Genomic DNA, 16606 nt, shown 5'->3' with positions numbered 1-16606 from the left:
ACCAACATAAGAGTCCTGTGTATGGGTGCTTTACACCTGGCAAGTTCAAGAACTAGGAAAGCTTCTGAAATTGGAACGTCTTTTGTATCTTGCACTATCCTCCTAGTAACATTACTAACATATGGATAACAGGTGGTGACTATAAATAAACTTACATACATACACACTCAAAATTCAAGAAATGATTAGTTAATTTCTAGCTCAACTGAGCTGATGGCTAAGATACAAATCATGGAATTTTGGTGGGGTTTTGTTTGTTATATGTCTATATTATGTATACAGATGGAGGCTGAGCATATTTACTTAGGCTGAAGAGAAATAATTGCTACATTTTACAAACTAATTTTTTTTAGATAAACATTTTCTGCTATAGTCTTAACTGGGTATAACAGAAACCAATCACTGGTCAAGAGAAGAATTGAGACAATTCATGCATATCACTGTGCTCTAATAGGTATATGTATATAATGAAAGGGTCATATTATCAGTGCCTTGATCTGCAGTGATGCACTCAGCTTTCATGGATTTTGACAGGTCAAATCAAACTCGGCACATGCACCTTGTGGGATCCCGACCAGATAAAAATCGCTCAAGCCAAATACAACATTGCAGACTAAGGTACTGTTATGATAACCCTGTTATATTACTGGCTGGTTAAGTAGTATGTTTGATATGGTATGACATTCTATTATATTTATGAAATGTTGTATTACACAGAAAGAACTCGAGGAGAATGTGGATGAGAAAGTTAAGAAGACAGACAAACAGACAAACAAAGAATTCTATGATTTAGATTGTAGACATATGCCATATTTCAAAGATAAAGATGGACAGGTAATAAATGCTCTCACTTACTTGGATATTGTCCAATGTCCTTTATTTCTTTAAATAGCTAACTTATTAACTAATTGATTTGCAAAGAAACAAAAAGATCTCAAAACTCAGTCATACCAGTTAATTAAGTAACAGTTTTTGTCTTTATGTGTGTCATATATAAAATTATGTTCCCCTGGCTTAGTCATTTTTGTTGCTCTTTTAATGGTACTGAGTTCTTACATTTGTTTCCTACTGATAATTTGACTTTTCTGTAAATGAAGGCCAATGGTACACCATTGTCTGTTTATAAGTATTAAGTTTATTTATTTTCAGAGTTCTACCAATTTATGGATGTATACTAGTTCAACCTGTTGTTTAATATACTCAGATTCTATTGTTTACTCTCCAAAGTTTTCTCATGTTGATTATAAGATTCCTATGTTTATTCTCACATTCCATTTATTGGCTCAGATTCCGATATTTACTGTCAGATTCCACAGTTCACTTTAAGACTCTAATGTTTACTCTCAGATAATATGAGATTCCAGTGTTTACTCTTAGATTCCATTGTGCACTCTCAGATTCCAATGTTTTTATGCCCCCGAAGGGAGGCATATAGTTTTTGAACCGTCTGTCGGTCTGTCAGTCTGTCGGTGTGTCCGCAATTTTTTGTGTCCGGTCCATATCTTTGTCATCGATGGATGGATTTTCAAATAACTTGGCATGAATGTGTACCACAGTAAGATGACGTGTCGCGCGAAAGACCCAGGTCCGTAGCTCAAAGGTCAAGGTCACACTTAGACGTTAAAGGTCATTTTTCATGATGTGCATTCGTGTCCGGTCCATATCTTTGTCATCCATGGATGGATTTTCAAATAACTTGGCATGAATGTGTACCACAGTAAGACGACGTGTCGCGCGAAAGACCCAGGTCTGTAGCTCAAAGGTCAAGGTCACACTTAGACGTTAAAGGTCATTTTTCATGATAGTGCATTCGTGTCCGGTCCACATCTTTGTCATCCATCGATGGATTTTCAAATAACTTGGCATGAATGTGTACCACAGTAAGACGACGTGTCGCACGCAAGACCCAGGTCCGTAGCTCAAAGGTCAAGGTCACACTTAGACGTTAAAGGTCATATTTCATGATAGTGCATTGATGGGCGTGTCCGGTCCATATCTTTGTCATTCATGCATTGATTTTAAAATTATCGGGCATGAATGTGTACCACAGTAAGACGACGTGTCGCGCGCAAGACCCAGGTCCGTAGGTCAAAGGTCCTAAACTCTAACATCGGCCATAACTATTCATTCAAAGTGCCATCGGGGGCATGTGTCATCCTATGGAGACAGCTCTTGTTTTCTCAGATTCCAGTGTTTCAGAGTCTGGTAGTAATTCTCAGATTCCTGTTTTCAGTGTTTACTCTTAGATTTCATTGTGCACTCTCAGATTCCAATGTTTTTTTCTCAGATTCCAGTGTTTCAGAGTCTGGTAGTAATTTTCAGATTCCTGTTTCCAGTGTTTACTCTCAGATTTCATTGTGCACTCTCAGATTTCAATGTTTTTTTTCTCAGATTCCAGTGTTTCAGAGTCTGGTAGTAATTTTCAGATTCCTGTTTCCCGTGTTTACTCTCAGATTTCATTGTGCACTCTCAGATTCCAATGTTTTTTTCTCAGATTCCAGTGTTTCAGAGTCTGGTAGTAATTTTCAGATTCCTGTTTCCCGTGTTTACTCTCAGATTTCATACTTTATTTTTAGAATCCATTGGTTATAAATTCTTGTGTATTCTCAGATTCCATTGTTTATTTCAGGTTCCACCATACAATGATGATGTCAAACAGAAGGAACAGATGAATGAAGAAAAACAGCATGTGAAACCCAAAACTATCTGTAAGCTACGTCTCAGAAATTACAGTCATTACTGAATATACTGCTCCATGTACACTTGAACTTATAAAAAGCCATAGATTACGAACTTGGAATCAAGGTGGAATTTCGTCATTGCTGACATGCACAATGTGTCTGTAAAAGTTTAATACATAGGAAAACTGCAACCGTTTTCCTGTATTTAAGTTGTGTTATAAAATATAGATATTTCGGTGTGTTACAGGTTAATATACATGAACAAAATGTTTCTGTATATTTTAAATTGAGTTTCTTGAAGTTGAAAACAAGGTAAATAAATTGATGTTAACAGTTATTATGTGTTAGTGGGCTGGTGGATGGCTTTAAAGGCAGTGTCAAGTTTTTCATTTCCATTCAAAAACTAAAAGGTTTAGTTTGAGATATTGCAATAAAACTTGGCATATAGGTAGCTTATAGTAAGATTCTGACAAGGTTGGGATTGCATCTGGGGACCAGTTTACTCAAGGTCAAGGTTGCTGTTACTAAAAACAGAGAAAAAAGTTTTTGCTTTAAACTAAAATTGTGTGTAGGCAGGAACTGTTTTGTGCAGTAATATTGTGGTCATGCTAAGAAGAGTTTTAATAAACACCAGTAGAACTGATGTAACATTGTGTTGTTATTTAGGGAGCAAGAAGCAGAGGAAGATGTTGATGGATGCCGTAAAGCTGGATGCACTGGAACAGGCAGTTAGACCCCTACTGAACAAGTGAGTGATGTCTGCATTGTTAACAAACTTACCTGATGAAATGTCCAAAATATGTGCTTGTACGTATTTTCTGACAAAAATTCAGGGCCTTCTACTAGAATGTCTTAACTGATTGATAATTAACTGTGTTCTGACCAACTTTTTATGCCCCCGAAGGTGGGCATATTAAAATCTTACTGTCCGTCCGTGTGTGCTTGCGTCCGTGCGTCCAGTTAATTCTTGTCCGGGCTGTAACTCTTTCATCCATCAAGGGATTTTGAAATTACTTGGCATAAATGTTCACCATAATGAAACGACGTGTCATGCGCAAGACCAAGACCCGTAGCTCCAAGGTCAAGGTCACAATTAGAGGTCAAAGGTTATCATGTTCTGTTTCGTGTCCAGTCCATAGCTCTGCCATCCATGAAGGGATTTTCAAATAACTTGGCATAAATGTTTACCATAATGAGACGTCATGTCATGCGCAAGATCCAGTCCCCTACCTCTAAGGTCAAGGTCACACTTAGAAGTCAAAGGTTAACAGCGTCTGTTTCGTGTCCGGTCCATAACTCTGCCATTCATCAAGGGATTTTGAAATTTCTTGGCATAAAATGCCTCCTAATGAGACGACATGTCATGCACAAAATCCAGACCCATAGCTCTAAGGTCAAGGTCACACTTAGAGGTTAAAGGTTAACAGGGTCTGTTGCTTGTACGGTCTACAACTCTGCCATCGATGAAGGGATTTTGAAATTACTTGGCATAAATGTTCCCTATAATGAGTTGAGGTGTCATGCACAAGACCCAGACCCCTAGCTCCAAGGTCAAGGTCACACTGAGAAGTCAAAGGTTTTTCTTGTCTGGTTCATAACTCTTATGACTTATGACCAGGATCTCTTAGGTCAAGGTCACGAAATGATGTGTGAATTTTTACACATACAGCTGTATCATTCTTGGGCATGCTTCGGGGGCATTTGTCACCAATAGTGACAGCTCTTGTTCAATGTTGTTGAACCCTCGCCCCCTCTGTAACCTTTGGAGATAAAAAAAAGAACTCTTGAAGGACCGTTTGACGTGTCATAGTATAACAAACAATTATCTTAGGATAGCAGAAGTTTATTATTTTACAGTAGTGTAGCACTTGAGTGCTTTTTATTTTGTAGACAGGAAGTGGAGATGGAAAAGTTAGGAAGATGTAAGAATACAGAGGAGATACAAGAAACTAAGGCTAGAATAGAGAAAATACAGCAAGATATTAAACAAAAACAGTAAGTGACAATTACTCTATACTGTGAATCATTTTTATTCGCGTAAATGTTCACCATAATTTATTCGCATAGGACGAATTTTCGCATATTTCGCGCTAGAACCGATGCGCGAATTTAAGACCACACTATTATTATTATTATTAAACAGTCCTTTTTCACGTTTGCGCGAAATTTCATGCCAGCGGATTTAAATGATTTCACAGTATATATATATATGCCTTTTTCTAGTGGAATCTCTGCTGCTAATGAAACTGTTCATCACAGAGGGCAACAGTAAAAATTGTTTCACTCCTTATGTAGGATTGATTATTAACTGAAAATACTAAAAAAAGACTGACAAATTACATTTATATACAGCCTTAACAGGGGTCTAGCTAGGTCCAATTTTTTGGGAGAAGTCACTTCTCCCACAAGCTGATTTAGGGAGAAGTGGGGAGACTTTAGGGAGAAGTGGGAAGACTTTTCCTACCGCAATGATGTTGAGTGATTCGAAAGGTGGCTGTAATTTTCTTGTTTCTTGATAAAAAAACATTGATGTGACCATTCATTTTCTTCTAAAGTTAGATCATTTCCCATACAGTGGTTATTGTTTCGTTACAAAATTCTGAAAAAAGTTGTTTTCAAAATTCAAGCCGATTCTGTAAATGTAACCCGTCGAATTTTGGTTATATCTTGTATGAAGTTTTTATTATTAACACCGAGTCATTCACCGAGGAATATCAGTTTCTCACTCAAACAAAACAAACTGAAAGTAAATTGTGTAAACTAGAAATACATATTCAAATTCATCGATGGAAGTCAATTTAACGTAGTTAATACTGCGCCGTTAATACATTACATGTCGTTCTTTTATCATAGAACAAATAATTGTGTACCATATTCCAACTAATCGCATGGTTAATCAGCAGTTTCTTTATAAAACATTGTTTTTTGCACTCGAACATGTTGACAGTTAAACGCGAAGTGTCAAAGACGTAAACGCGGCGCTAATTGGCTGAACACAATCGACTCTGGTGTATTGGATAATTTGATTCGCTTTCACACTTCTCGGGACAATCTCGCAAGTACCTGAAGTAGGCGGAGCTTAAATTATGCTACCGGCGTGTGTTTGTGTATTCAACTCGTTATGACACCGTGCAAATTGTCAACAGTCCGGGTAGCAGTAATTAGCGAGTGCGGAAATCAAAGAAAATCGGGCGACTTGCATTTCGCTTTGAGGTTAGATTTTAGCGAAGTTTGAAGTTCTAGAGCGCCTATTTTGCTCAAGTCGCCCACTCGCGAGAGCCCTGCCTTAAGAAACAAAAACAATAAGTAATTCCTGCAATAATTTATGGAAGGAAGTTGTGATCTGCCTGACAGAACAGATTGATATTGACATTTGCTAAGTAACTTAAAAAACTGAAAAATTGGTGTTTAGCCTATATAAAACCAGCAGTTGAACAAGAAAATTTAACCCTTATCATGCTTGATGCAGTTGATTCTGCCTTTGCGAACAGTGTAGATTTCAATCAGACTGCATGGATGTGCAGGCTAATCAAGATCTGCACTGTTTGCCATTCAGTCGGTATCTTTTTGGTAAGCATACCTTTTAGAAATTAATGGTACTGTCCAAATTGAAAGATGGACCAATTCATTATAGAAATTTAGCAGGGTAAGGGTTAGTCATCAATAAAAGTTTGTTTTCAGAGAGACACCAGCAGATGAATTGTTGAAGAGTTGTGACAACAAGAAAATTGATTTCCTAAAGATAGCTGTTATAACTGTGAGTAAATATTCTCTGGTACATGATGATTTGTATAGACTATACTGTTTTCTGTCTAGAAACAGTTGAAAAGCAGCAGGGCACATCCTGATTTTGAAACTTTATGAGCCATTTTTAGCATGTTAACACGGAAAAGTACTTTAATTCAGAAGTTAACTTGATAATAAAAGTTCAGTGATACAGCTTGAGCCGCTCAATTTGAAAAAAAATGGATGAAGTGGTAAATAATAAGTAAGACAATCCCTGTTTTTCAGCCTAACAACTTTTATTGGTTGCAATGAAGTCATATTCTGATATATTATGAATTTTATGTCTACATGTATCAAATAACTTTAAAATGTGAAAGCCGTAGACATGTTTTAAATTTAAAATTCTCATATCTGTTCTGCAGTACAAATTAGTTCATCAAAAATTATCTGTTTCAGTTTGGCAATAAATTCTCTGTAACAGAATGTGAGAGTATGTGGAACACAGTTTTACGGCCAGAAATTAATCGTGATAAATGGACACCTGCTGAAGAAGAGGACTTGAACAGATTGGCAATCAAATATGAGATGAGAAATTGGAGTAAAATTGCCGAAGAATTAGGGGTATTATATCTTGGCATTGTAAAATTAGAATGTATCTTACATGACTACCAGTTAATTTTTATTATGGCCCCCTTCGAAGAAAGAGTGGTATATTGTTTTGCAGATGTCGGTTTGTTGGATGGATCGGTAGACTAATCCATTTCCGGATGATGACTCAAGAACACTTGGGCCTAGGACCATGAAAATTAATAGGGAGGTTGGTCATGAGCAGCAGATGACCCCTATCAATTTTGAGATCAGTAGGTCAAATGTCAAGGTCACAGTGACATGGGACAGTTAAATGGTTTCTGGATGCTAACTCAAGAATGCTTGGGCCTAGGATCATGAAATGTGATAGGGAGGTTGGTCATGACCAGCAGATGACCCCTATTGATTTTGAGGCCAAAGGTCAAAGTCACAGTGACCAGGAACAGTTAAATGGTTTCCAGATGATAACTCAGAAATGCTTGGGCCTAGGATCACGAAACTTAATAGGGAGGTTGATCATGACCAGCAGATAACCCATATTGATTTTGAGGTCAATAGGTCAAGGTTGCTTTGACCCAGAACAGTAGAACTTCTGTGTACAGTGACAAAATAATTTCTGTTCCTTGTGCAATTACTGAATGCATCAAGGGGGGCATTTTGTGTTCTATGAGCTCTTGTTATGCCCCCCTTCGAATAAGGGGGAGTATTTTGTTTTGCAGATGTCGGTCAGTCGGAATGTAGACCAATCCGTTTCCGGATGATGACTCAAGAACGCTTGGGCCTAGGATCATGAAAGTTGATAGGGAGGTTGGTCATCACCAGCAGATGACCCCTATTAATTTTGAGGTCTGTATGTCAAAGGTCAAGGTCACAGTGACCCTGAATAGTTAAACGGTTTCCGGATGATAACTCAAGAACGCTTAGGCCTAGGGTCATGAAAATTTATAGGGAGGTTGGTCATGACCAGCAGATGATCCCTATTGAGTTTGAGATCAGTATGTCAAAGGTCAAGGACACAGTGACCAGGAACAGGAAAATGGTTTCCAGGCAATAACTCAAGAACCCTTGGGCCTAGTATCAGGAAAATTGATAGTGAGGTTGGTCATGACCAGCAGATGACCCCTATTGATTTTGAGGTCATTAGGTCAAAGATCAAGGTCACATTGGCCAGGAACAGTTAAACGGTTTCTGATCTTTTTGTCCAAAACCACAGGGCCTAGGACTTTGATATTTGGTATGTAGCGAAATCTAGTTTGTATATGACATCATCTAGTGGTCCTCTACTAAGATTATTCAAATTACTCCCCTAGGGTCAAATATGGCCCCACCCTGGGGGCCACATGGTTTATATAGACTCATATATGGAAAAACTTTGAAAATCTTCTTGACCAAACCACAAAGATTAGGGCTTTGATATTTATTTGTAATGTAGCAACATCTAGTGGTTCTCTACCAAGTTTGTTCAAATTATTTCTCTAGGGTCAAATATGGCCCCGCCCCGGGGGTCACATGGTTCATAAAGACTTGTATAGGCAAAAAAATTAGAATCTTCATGTCCATAACCTACATCATTCAAATTTGGACCACATGTATAGTTTTGAGTGGCAAGATGAAGCTTGACATGAGTTGACCTTGATCTTGACCGAGTGACCTACTTTCACATTTCTGTAGCTACAGCCTTCGTACCGAAACAAACTTTGACCTTGTTATTGCTAGTGACCTACTTTCACATTGTTGAAGCTTCATACTTCAAATTTGGACCACATGCTTAGTTTTGTGTTCTGAAATAAAATTTGACCTGGATTTTGACCTAGTGACCTACTTTCACATTTCTCAAGCTACAGCCTTCAAATTTGAACCATGTGCATAGTTTTTTGTACTGAAATGAACTTTGATCTTGAGATTGACCTCGTGACCTACTTCCACATTTCTGAAGGTACAGCTTCAAATTTGGACCCCATGCATAGTTTTGTGTACCGAAATAAAATTTGACCTTGATTTTGACCTAGTGACATACTTTCACATTTCTCAAGCTAAGCCTTCAAATTTGAACCCCATGCATAGTTTTGTGTACCGAAATGAAATTTGACCTTGATTTTGACCTAGTGACCTACTTTCACATTTCTGAAGCTACAGCTTCAAATTTTGACTGCATGCATATTTTTGTGTTCTGAATTGAAATTTGACATTGAATTTTACCTATTACCTACTTTCACATTTCTCAAGCTACAGCCTCCAAATTTGAAGCACATGCATAGTTCTGTCTACTGAAATGAACTTTGACCTTGAAATTGATCTAGTGACCTACTTTCACATTTCTCAAGCCACAGCTTTCAAATTTGGACCACATGCACAGTGTTTTGTACTGATATGAAATTTGACCTTGATGTCTTGAAATTTGGAACATTCAAAAATGGCTCAGTGGTAGGCGCACATTTTAACCTTGTGACACGCCTAGCTCAAGAAGTATTTCATATAGATTCATGAAACCTTGCATGAGTCTTAATCATGATGTGATCTTGCGCACCTCCTATTTTTCATCTGGCTCCGCTCGCTATTTTTAGAGTTATGGCCCCTGAAATAGTCAAAAATGCACATTTTCACCTTGTGACATGCCTAGCTCAAAAAGTATTTGATATAGATTCATGAAACCTTGCATGAGTCTTAATCATGATATGAACTTGCGCACCTCCTATTTTTCATTTGGGTCCGCCCCCAATTTTAAGAGTTGTGGCCCCTGAAATAGTCAAAAATGCACATTTTCACCTTGTGACACGCCTAGCTTAAAAAGTATTTGATATAGATTCATGAAACCTTGCATGAGTCTTAATTATGATGTGAACTTGCGCACCTCCTGTTTTTATACCCCCCGACAACAAAGTTGTAAGGGGGGGTATACTGGTTTCAGGTTGTCTGTCTGTCTGTCCGTCTGGCCGTCTGTCCATAGACGCAATCTTGTGCGCACCATCTCTCCTTATCCCCTTGACAGAATTTAATGAAACTTCACACAAGTGATCAGTACCAACAGTAGTTGTGCATGGGGCATGTTAGGTTCTTTTAGAAAAAACATTTGCAGAGTTATGGGACTTTGTTTTTTTCTTACTATACTATATACATAGACACAATCTTGTGCGCATCATCTCTCCTCATCCCCTTGACAGAATTTAATGAAACTTCACACAAGTGATCAGTACCAACAGTAGTTGTGCATGGGGCATGTTAGGTTCTTTTAGAAAAAAAAATTGCAGAGTTATGGGACTTTGTTTTTTTGTTACTATACTATATATACATAGACACAATCTTGTGCGCACCATCTCTCCTCATCCCCTTGACACAATTTAATGAAACTTCACACAAGTGATCAGTAACAACAGTAGTTGTGCATGGGGCATGTTAGGTTCTTTCAGAAAAAAAATTTGCAGAGTTGTGGGACTTTGTTTTTTTGTTACTATACTATATACATAGACACAATCTTGTGCGCACCATCTCTCCTCATCCTCTTGACACAATTTAATGAAACTTCACACAAGTGATCAGTAACAACAGTAGTTGTGCATGGGGCATGTTAGGTTCTTTCAGCGACAAAAATTGCAGAGTTATGGGACTTTGTTTCTTGTTAACATACTATGTACATACAGTCTGCATAATTATGCAATCTTGTGCATGCCTAATCTACCAAACCCTTGCACACAATTTAATGAAACTTCACACAAGTGATCAGTACCAACCCTAGTTGTGCATGGTGCATGTTAGATTCTTTTAGATAAATATTCTGCATAGTTATGGGACTTTGTTTTTTGTTACTATACTGTATACATACAGTCTATATACATACAGTCCACATAATTATGCAATCTTGTGTGCGTCAAATTGCAATGTACTGTGTCAGTGCATGCGGGGGGTACATTCATCACCTTTAGTGATAGCTCTAGTTCATTTGGGTCCGCCCCCTATATCAGAGTTATGGCCCTTGAAATAGTCAAAAATGCACATTTTCACCTTGTGACACGCCTAGCTCAAAAAGTATTTGATATGGATTCATGAAACCTTGCATGAGTCTTAATCATGATGTGAACTTGCGCACCTCCTATTTTTTGTCTGGCTCCGCCCCCTATTTTTAGAGTTATGGCCCCTGAAATAGTCAAAAATGCACATTTTCACCTTGTGACACGTCTAGCTCAAAAAGTATGTCATATAAATTGATAAAACCTTGCATGAATCTTTATCATGAAATGAACTTGCGCATCTCCTATTTTTCGTCTAAGTCTGTCCCCTATTTTCAGAGTTATCGCCCCTGAAATAGTCAAAAATGCACATTTTCACCTTGTGACAGGACTAGCTTAAAAAGTATTTGATATAGATTCATGAAACCTTGCATAGGTCTTAATCATGATATAAACTTGTGCACCTCATACTTTTCATTTGTGTCCGCCCCCTATTTTCAGAGTTATGGCCCCTGAAATAGTCAAAAATGCACATTTTCACCTTGTGTCACACCTAGCTCAAAAAGCATTTAATATAAATGGATGAGAAGTTGCTTTATCATGAAATAAACTTGCACATCTCTTATTTTTTTGGCTGGCTCCACCCCCTATTTTTGAAGTTATGGCCCCTGAAATGGTAAAAAATGCACATTTTTACCTAATTATCTGCGCAGCTCAAAAAGTATTTGATGTAGATTCATGAAACCTTGCTTGAGTCTTTATCATGATGTGACCCTGCACACTTGGCATTCTTCTTGAGAATCTTAATGCTAATTACAGAGTTATGGCCCTTGAAATAGCCAAAATAGTGGATTTTTTTGTTTGTGATGCTTATAGCTCAAAAAGTATATGGCCTAGAATAAGGAATCCTTTTCATAAAATGTTTGTTGAGGCTATACCCCATTAAGACTGCTAACATTTGAATTATTGCCCCTTATTTGTGACAAATGTACCAGTGGGGGGGGGCACACCCTGTGTCCTACAGACACATTCTAGTTATATCAGAGTTTATGCTTCTTTTGGTTTTGTTCGAGCCTCACTCGGGGCGTTGAATTCTTCATGTGAGGAAGCCATCTAGCTGGCTTACAGAAGGCCGGTGGTTCTACCCAGGTGCCTGCTCGTGATGAAATAATGCACGGAGGGGCACCTGGGGTCTTCCTCCACCATTAAAGCTGGAAAGTCGCCATATGACCTATCATGTGTCGGTGTGACATTAAATCCAACAAAACAAACAAATCTTTTGGTTTTGTAATGTGAATATTTCAAGAAAATTATTTCTGAAAATAGGAGTTAAGGACAAATATTTTGATTTACCAATACTTTCTAAATAAGTTGCTTTTATTTATTTCAGTCTAACAGAACACCATTCCAGTGTCTTCAGCACTACCAACAACATAATATTGTATATGATAACAGGTGAGTGCTCAAACTTTCTTTCAATAAATATGGTAGTAATGGAAAAGTGCAATGCAAACTTGTCTCCAAAACTCCTTTTTGAACCAGTTAGTATGATTTTAGGTTAAGCATAATTAAGTGTTACTCCTTTATAGAATATGTTCGAGATGACTTTTTCCTTTCTGTCTGTCCATCTCTCACAGAAATACATCTCACAACCCATTTACATGATTTCAACAAATTTTGTGCTGCTACAGGAGTCTGCATTTGTGCATAGACCTTAACATTGAAAGTCTCAAAAAGTGCAAGGCGTAGAAGTAAGATGTTTTACATGAAGCCTTTACTAGGTTTCCCACTGGCAAACTTGCAGAAGTCATGTCAAGCAATTACAACATTTTATTAGTCCCCTATTGGTTGAAAACCAGTTTCGGGGACTATAGGAATGCGCTTTTCTGTCATTCCTTCAGTCCGTCTGTCCGCAATTTTGTGTCCAGTCCATAACTCTGTCATCCATGAAGGGATTTTAATATTACTTGGCAGAAATGTTCCCCATGATAAGACGACGTGTCGTGCGCAAGATCCGGACCCCTAGCTCAAAGATCAAGGTCACAATTGGAGGTCAAAAGTCAACAGGGCTTTTTTCCTGTCCGGTCCATAACTCTCTCATCCATGAAGGGATTTTAATATTACTTGGCTCAATTGTACCTCATAAAAAGACGATGTGTCTAGCACAACTTTCAGACCCCTAGCTCAAAGGTCAAGGTCACACTTAGCAGTCAAATATTAACATGGCGTGAACAGGGTCTGTTTTGTGTCCGGTCCATAACTCTGTCATTCAATAAGGGATTTTAATATCACTTGGCACAGATGTTCCCCATGATGATACAACATGTCATGCGCAAGACCCGGGCCCCTAGCTGAAAGGTCAAGGTCACAATTGGAGGTCAATGGTCAACAGGGCTTTTTTCCTGTCTGGTCCATAATTCTTCCATCCATGAAGGGATTTTAATATTACTTGGCACAAATGTACCTCATAATAAGACGATATGTCATGCACAACTTTCAGACCCCTAGCTCAAAGGTCAAGATCACACTTAGCAGTCAAATGTTACCATGACATGAACAGGGTCTGTTTTGTGTCCAGTCCATAACTCTGTCATTCAATAAGGGACTTTAATATCACTTGGCACAAATGTTCTCCATGATCAGATGACATGTTGTGTGCAAAACCCAGACCCCTGGCTCAAAGGTCAAGGTCACAATTGGGGGTCAAAGGTCAGCAGGGCTTTTTAGCTCACCTGAGCACAAAGTGCTCAGGGTGAGGTATTGTGATCGCTCACCGTCCGGCGTCCGTCCGTCCGCCTGTCCACACATTCCTTTAAACAACATCTCCTCCTAAACCAACAGGCCAATTTTGATGAAACTTCACAGGGATGTTCCTTGGATGGTCTTCTTTAAAAATTATTCAAAGAATTGAATTCTATGCAGAACTCTGATTGCCATGGCAACCAAAAGGAAAAACTTTAAAAATCTTCTTCTCAAAAACCAGGAGCTCTAGAGCTTAGATATTTGGTGTGAAGCATTGCCTAGTGGACCTCTACCAATTTTGTTCAAATCATGACCACGGGGTCAAAATTGACCCCGCCCCAGGGGTCACTTGATTTTACATAAAAAAATCTTAAAAAATCTTCTTCTCGAAAACCAGAAGCCCTAGACCTTAGATATTTGACATGTAGCATTGCCTAGCGGACCTCTACTAAAGTTGTTCAAATCATGACCACGGGGTCAAAATTGACCCCGCCCCAGGGGTCACTTGATTTTACATAGGAAAATCTTAAAAAATCTTCTTCTCAAAAAGCAGAAGCCCTAGAGCTTAGATATTTGAAATGTAGCATTGCCTAGTAGATTTCTACTAAAATTGTTCAAATCATGACCCCTGGGTCAAAATTGACCCCGCCCTGGGGGTCACTTGATTTTACATATGAAAATCTTCAAAAATTTTCTTAAAATAAACCAGAAGGCCTAGAGCTTAGACATTTCACTTGTAGCATTGCCTAGTGGACCTCTACAACATTTTTTCAAATCATGACCCCCAGGGTCAAAATTGACCCCGCCCCAGGGGTCACTTGATTTTACATAGGAAAATCTTCAAAAATTTTCTAAAAAAAACCCAAAAGGCCTAGATCTTAGATATTTGACATGTAGCATTGCCTAGAAGACTTCTACAAAATTTCTTCAAATCATGACCCCCGGGGTCAAATTGACCCCGCCCCATGGGGTTACTTGATTGTACATAGAAAAATCTTCAAAATTTTCTTAAAATAAACCAGAAGGCCTAGAGCTTAGATATTTGACATGTAGCATTGCCTAGTGGACCTCTACAAAATTTCTTCAAATCTTGACCCCCCCCCCCCCCCCCCCCCCCCCCCAAGGTCAAATTGACCCAGCCCTATTAGACTTCTACAAACTTTGTTCAAATCATGACCCCTCGGGGTAAAATTGGCCCCACCCCAGGGGTTACTTGATTTTACATCGGAAAATTTTCCAAAAAAATTCTAAAAATCATCAGTTTGACATTTGAAACTTGTAGCTCATATTACTCTGGTGAGCGATCCAGGGTCATCATGACCCTCTTGTTTCTTGTCCGGTCCATAACTCTGCCATCCATGAAGGGATTTTAATAATATCACTTGGCACAAATGTTCCGCATGATGAGACAACATATCGTGCGCAAAACCAAGACCCCTAGCTCAAAGGTCAAACGTCAATAGGGGTTTTTTCCTGTCAGGTCCAGAACTCTGTCATCCATCAAGGGATTACAATATTACTTGGCATAAATGTTCCCCGTGATGACACAACGTGTCATGCATAACACCCAGAACCCTAGCTTAAAGGTCAAGGTCACACTTAGAGATTAAAGGTCAATAGGATTTTTTCCTGTCCGGTCTATAACTTTGTCATGCAAGACCAGATTTAAATATCAGTTGGCACAAATATTCCCCTGGATGAGACAACATGTCGTGCGCAAAACCCAGGCCCTAGGTCTAAGGTCAAGGTCACACTTAGAGGCTAAAGGTCAGATACAAAAATGACTTTGTCCGGAGCATTTCTTCTTCATGCATGGAGGGACTTTGATGAAACTTGGCACAAATATTCACCACCATGAGACAGATTGTCAAGCACAAGAACCAGGTCCCTAGTCTAAGGTCAAGGTCATACTTAGAGGTCAAAGGTTAAATTTAAGAATGACTTTGTCCAGAGCATTTCTTATTAATGCATAAAGGGATTTTGATGTAACTTTGCAATAATGTTCATTGCCATGAGGCACCCTTATTTTAAGAATTACCTCCCTTCATTGTTACTATAAATAGATTATATTGTTACTTTTTTATTACTGGCCGTAGGGAAAAATCTATACCACTTTTCTGTGGTACAACATTCATGTTACATGTTAAATTGAATTTTTAGATATATTTTGACCTATCTCTACCTGGTAAAGAGTTTTGTGTGGATTTATAATAGATTTTTTTTTAAATTTTCCTTTGTTGTTACTATAAATAACTTATATGATAACTTCTCTATAATTGGCCAAAAAAAATCAATATGAAAACAACTGTAGGTTTTTATGTATGCAAATTTTAATCCAAGTGTTTTGTTATAACATATTGTATATATAGTACAATATTGTTTATACATCATTGACAGATATCAGTTCATTATGTTATACTGCAGTAGAGAAAATTAGGTGCCTTCCAGTATGGGACTTTGTATTGCATGCCAATACTTCATTCACTTGTTTTAACAGATATACAGTTTGTGCTTCAGTATTTATTTGGTTAGTTTTATAGTAAATACATTGCTGTGTATTGCTGAATTAAAGATTTTCAGGGAATATAATATCATTTTGTATTTTTATGATCCTAGTGAATGGACTGAGGAAGAAGATGAATTACTGAAAGAAGTTGTTGAGACATGTACATATGGTTTAGGCAGAGTAAAGTGGTTCCAGGGTAAGTAGAAAATCTTGTCTGGAATTTGTAGATGTTGTTAAAATAGGGATTATTATACAGCAAAACTCAAATATAGCAAACTCTGTAATAAGGAAATGCTGGATATACTGAACACTCAAAAAGTCTAGGATTTTCGGCCTTCATTTCATATAAAAATCTTCGGATATACTCAGTTGTTGCAAAGCCGCGGTCATTTGGGACATTTTCAGGTCCTAAAATTGCA

The 16606-nt window shown here is 38.1% G+C and overlaps 1 protein-coding gene across 2 annotated transcripts in view; it reads left to right on the top strand.

The window, feature by feature from the left end:
- LOC123547616 (uncharacterized) overlaps window positions 1-16606 on the top strand; it is a 62440-nt gene that overhangs the window by 3846 nt on the left and 41988 nt on the right. For both annotated transcript variants that reach the window (XM_053524744.1, XM_053524742.1), the window contains exons 4-11: window positions 718-834; window positions 2630-2708; window positions 3348-3429; window positions 4572-4676; window positions 6363-6438; window positions 6864-7028; window positions 12330-12394; window positions 16298-16383. In XM_053524744.1, the coding sequence (XP_053380719.1) occupies window positions 718-834; window positions 2630-2708; window positions 3348-3429; window positions 4572-4676; window positions 6363-6438; window positions 6864-7028; window positions 12330-12394; window positions 16298-16383 (775 nt within the window). The remainder of the gene's footprint in view (window positions 1-717; window positions 835-2629; window positions 2709-3347; window positions 3430-4571; window positions 4677-6362; window positions 6439-6863; window positions 7029-12329; window positions 12395-16297; window positions 16384-16606) is intronic.

The sequence above is a fragment of the Mercenaria mercenaria genome, chromosome 15 (genome assembly GCF_021730395.1).
Source record: "Mercenaria mercenaria strain notata chromosome 15, MADL_Memer_1, whole genome shotgun sequence".
Classification (NCBI taxonomy): Eukaryota; Metazoa; Mollusca; class Bivalvia; order Venerida; family Veneridae; genus Mercenaria; species Mercenaria mercenaria.
The sequence above is the reverse complement of the archived record's forward strand: the minus strand, read 5'-3'. Positions and strand labels throughout refer to the sequence as shown.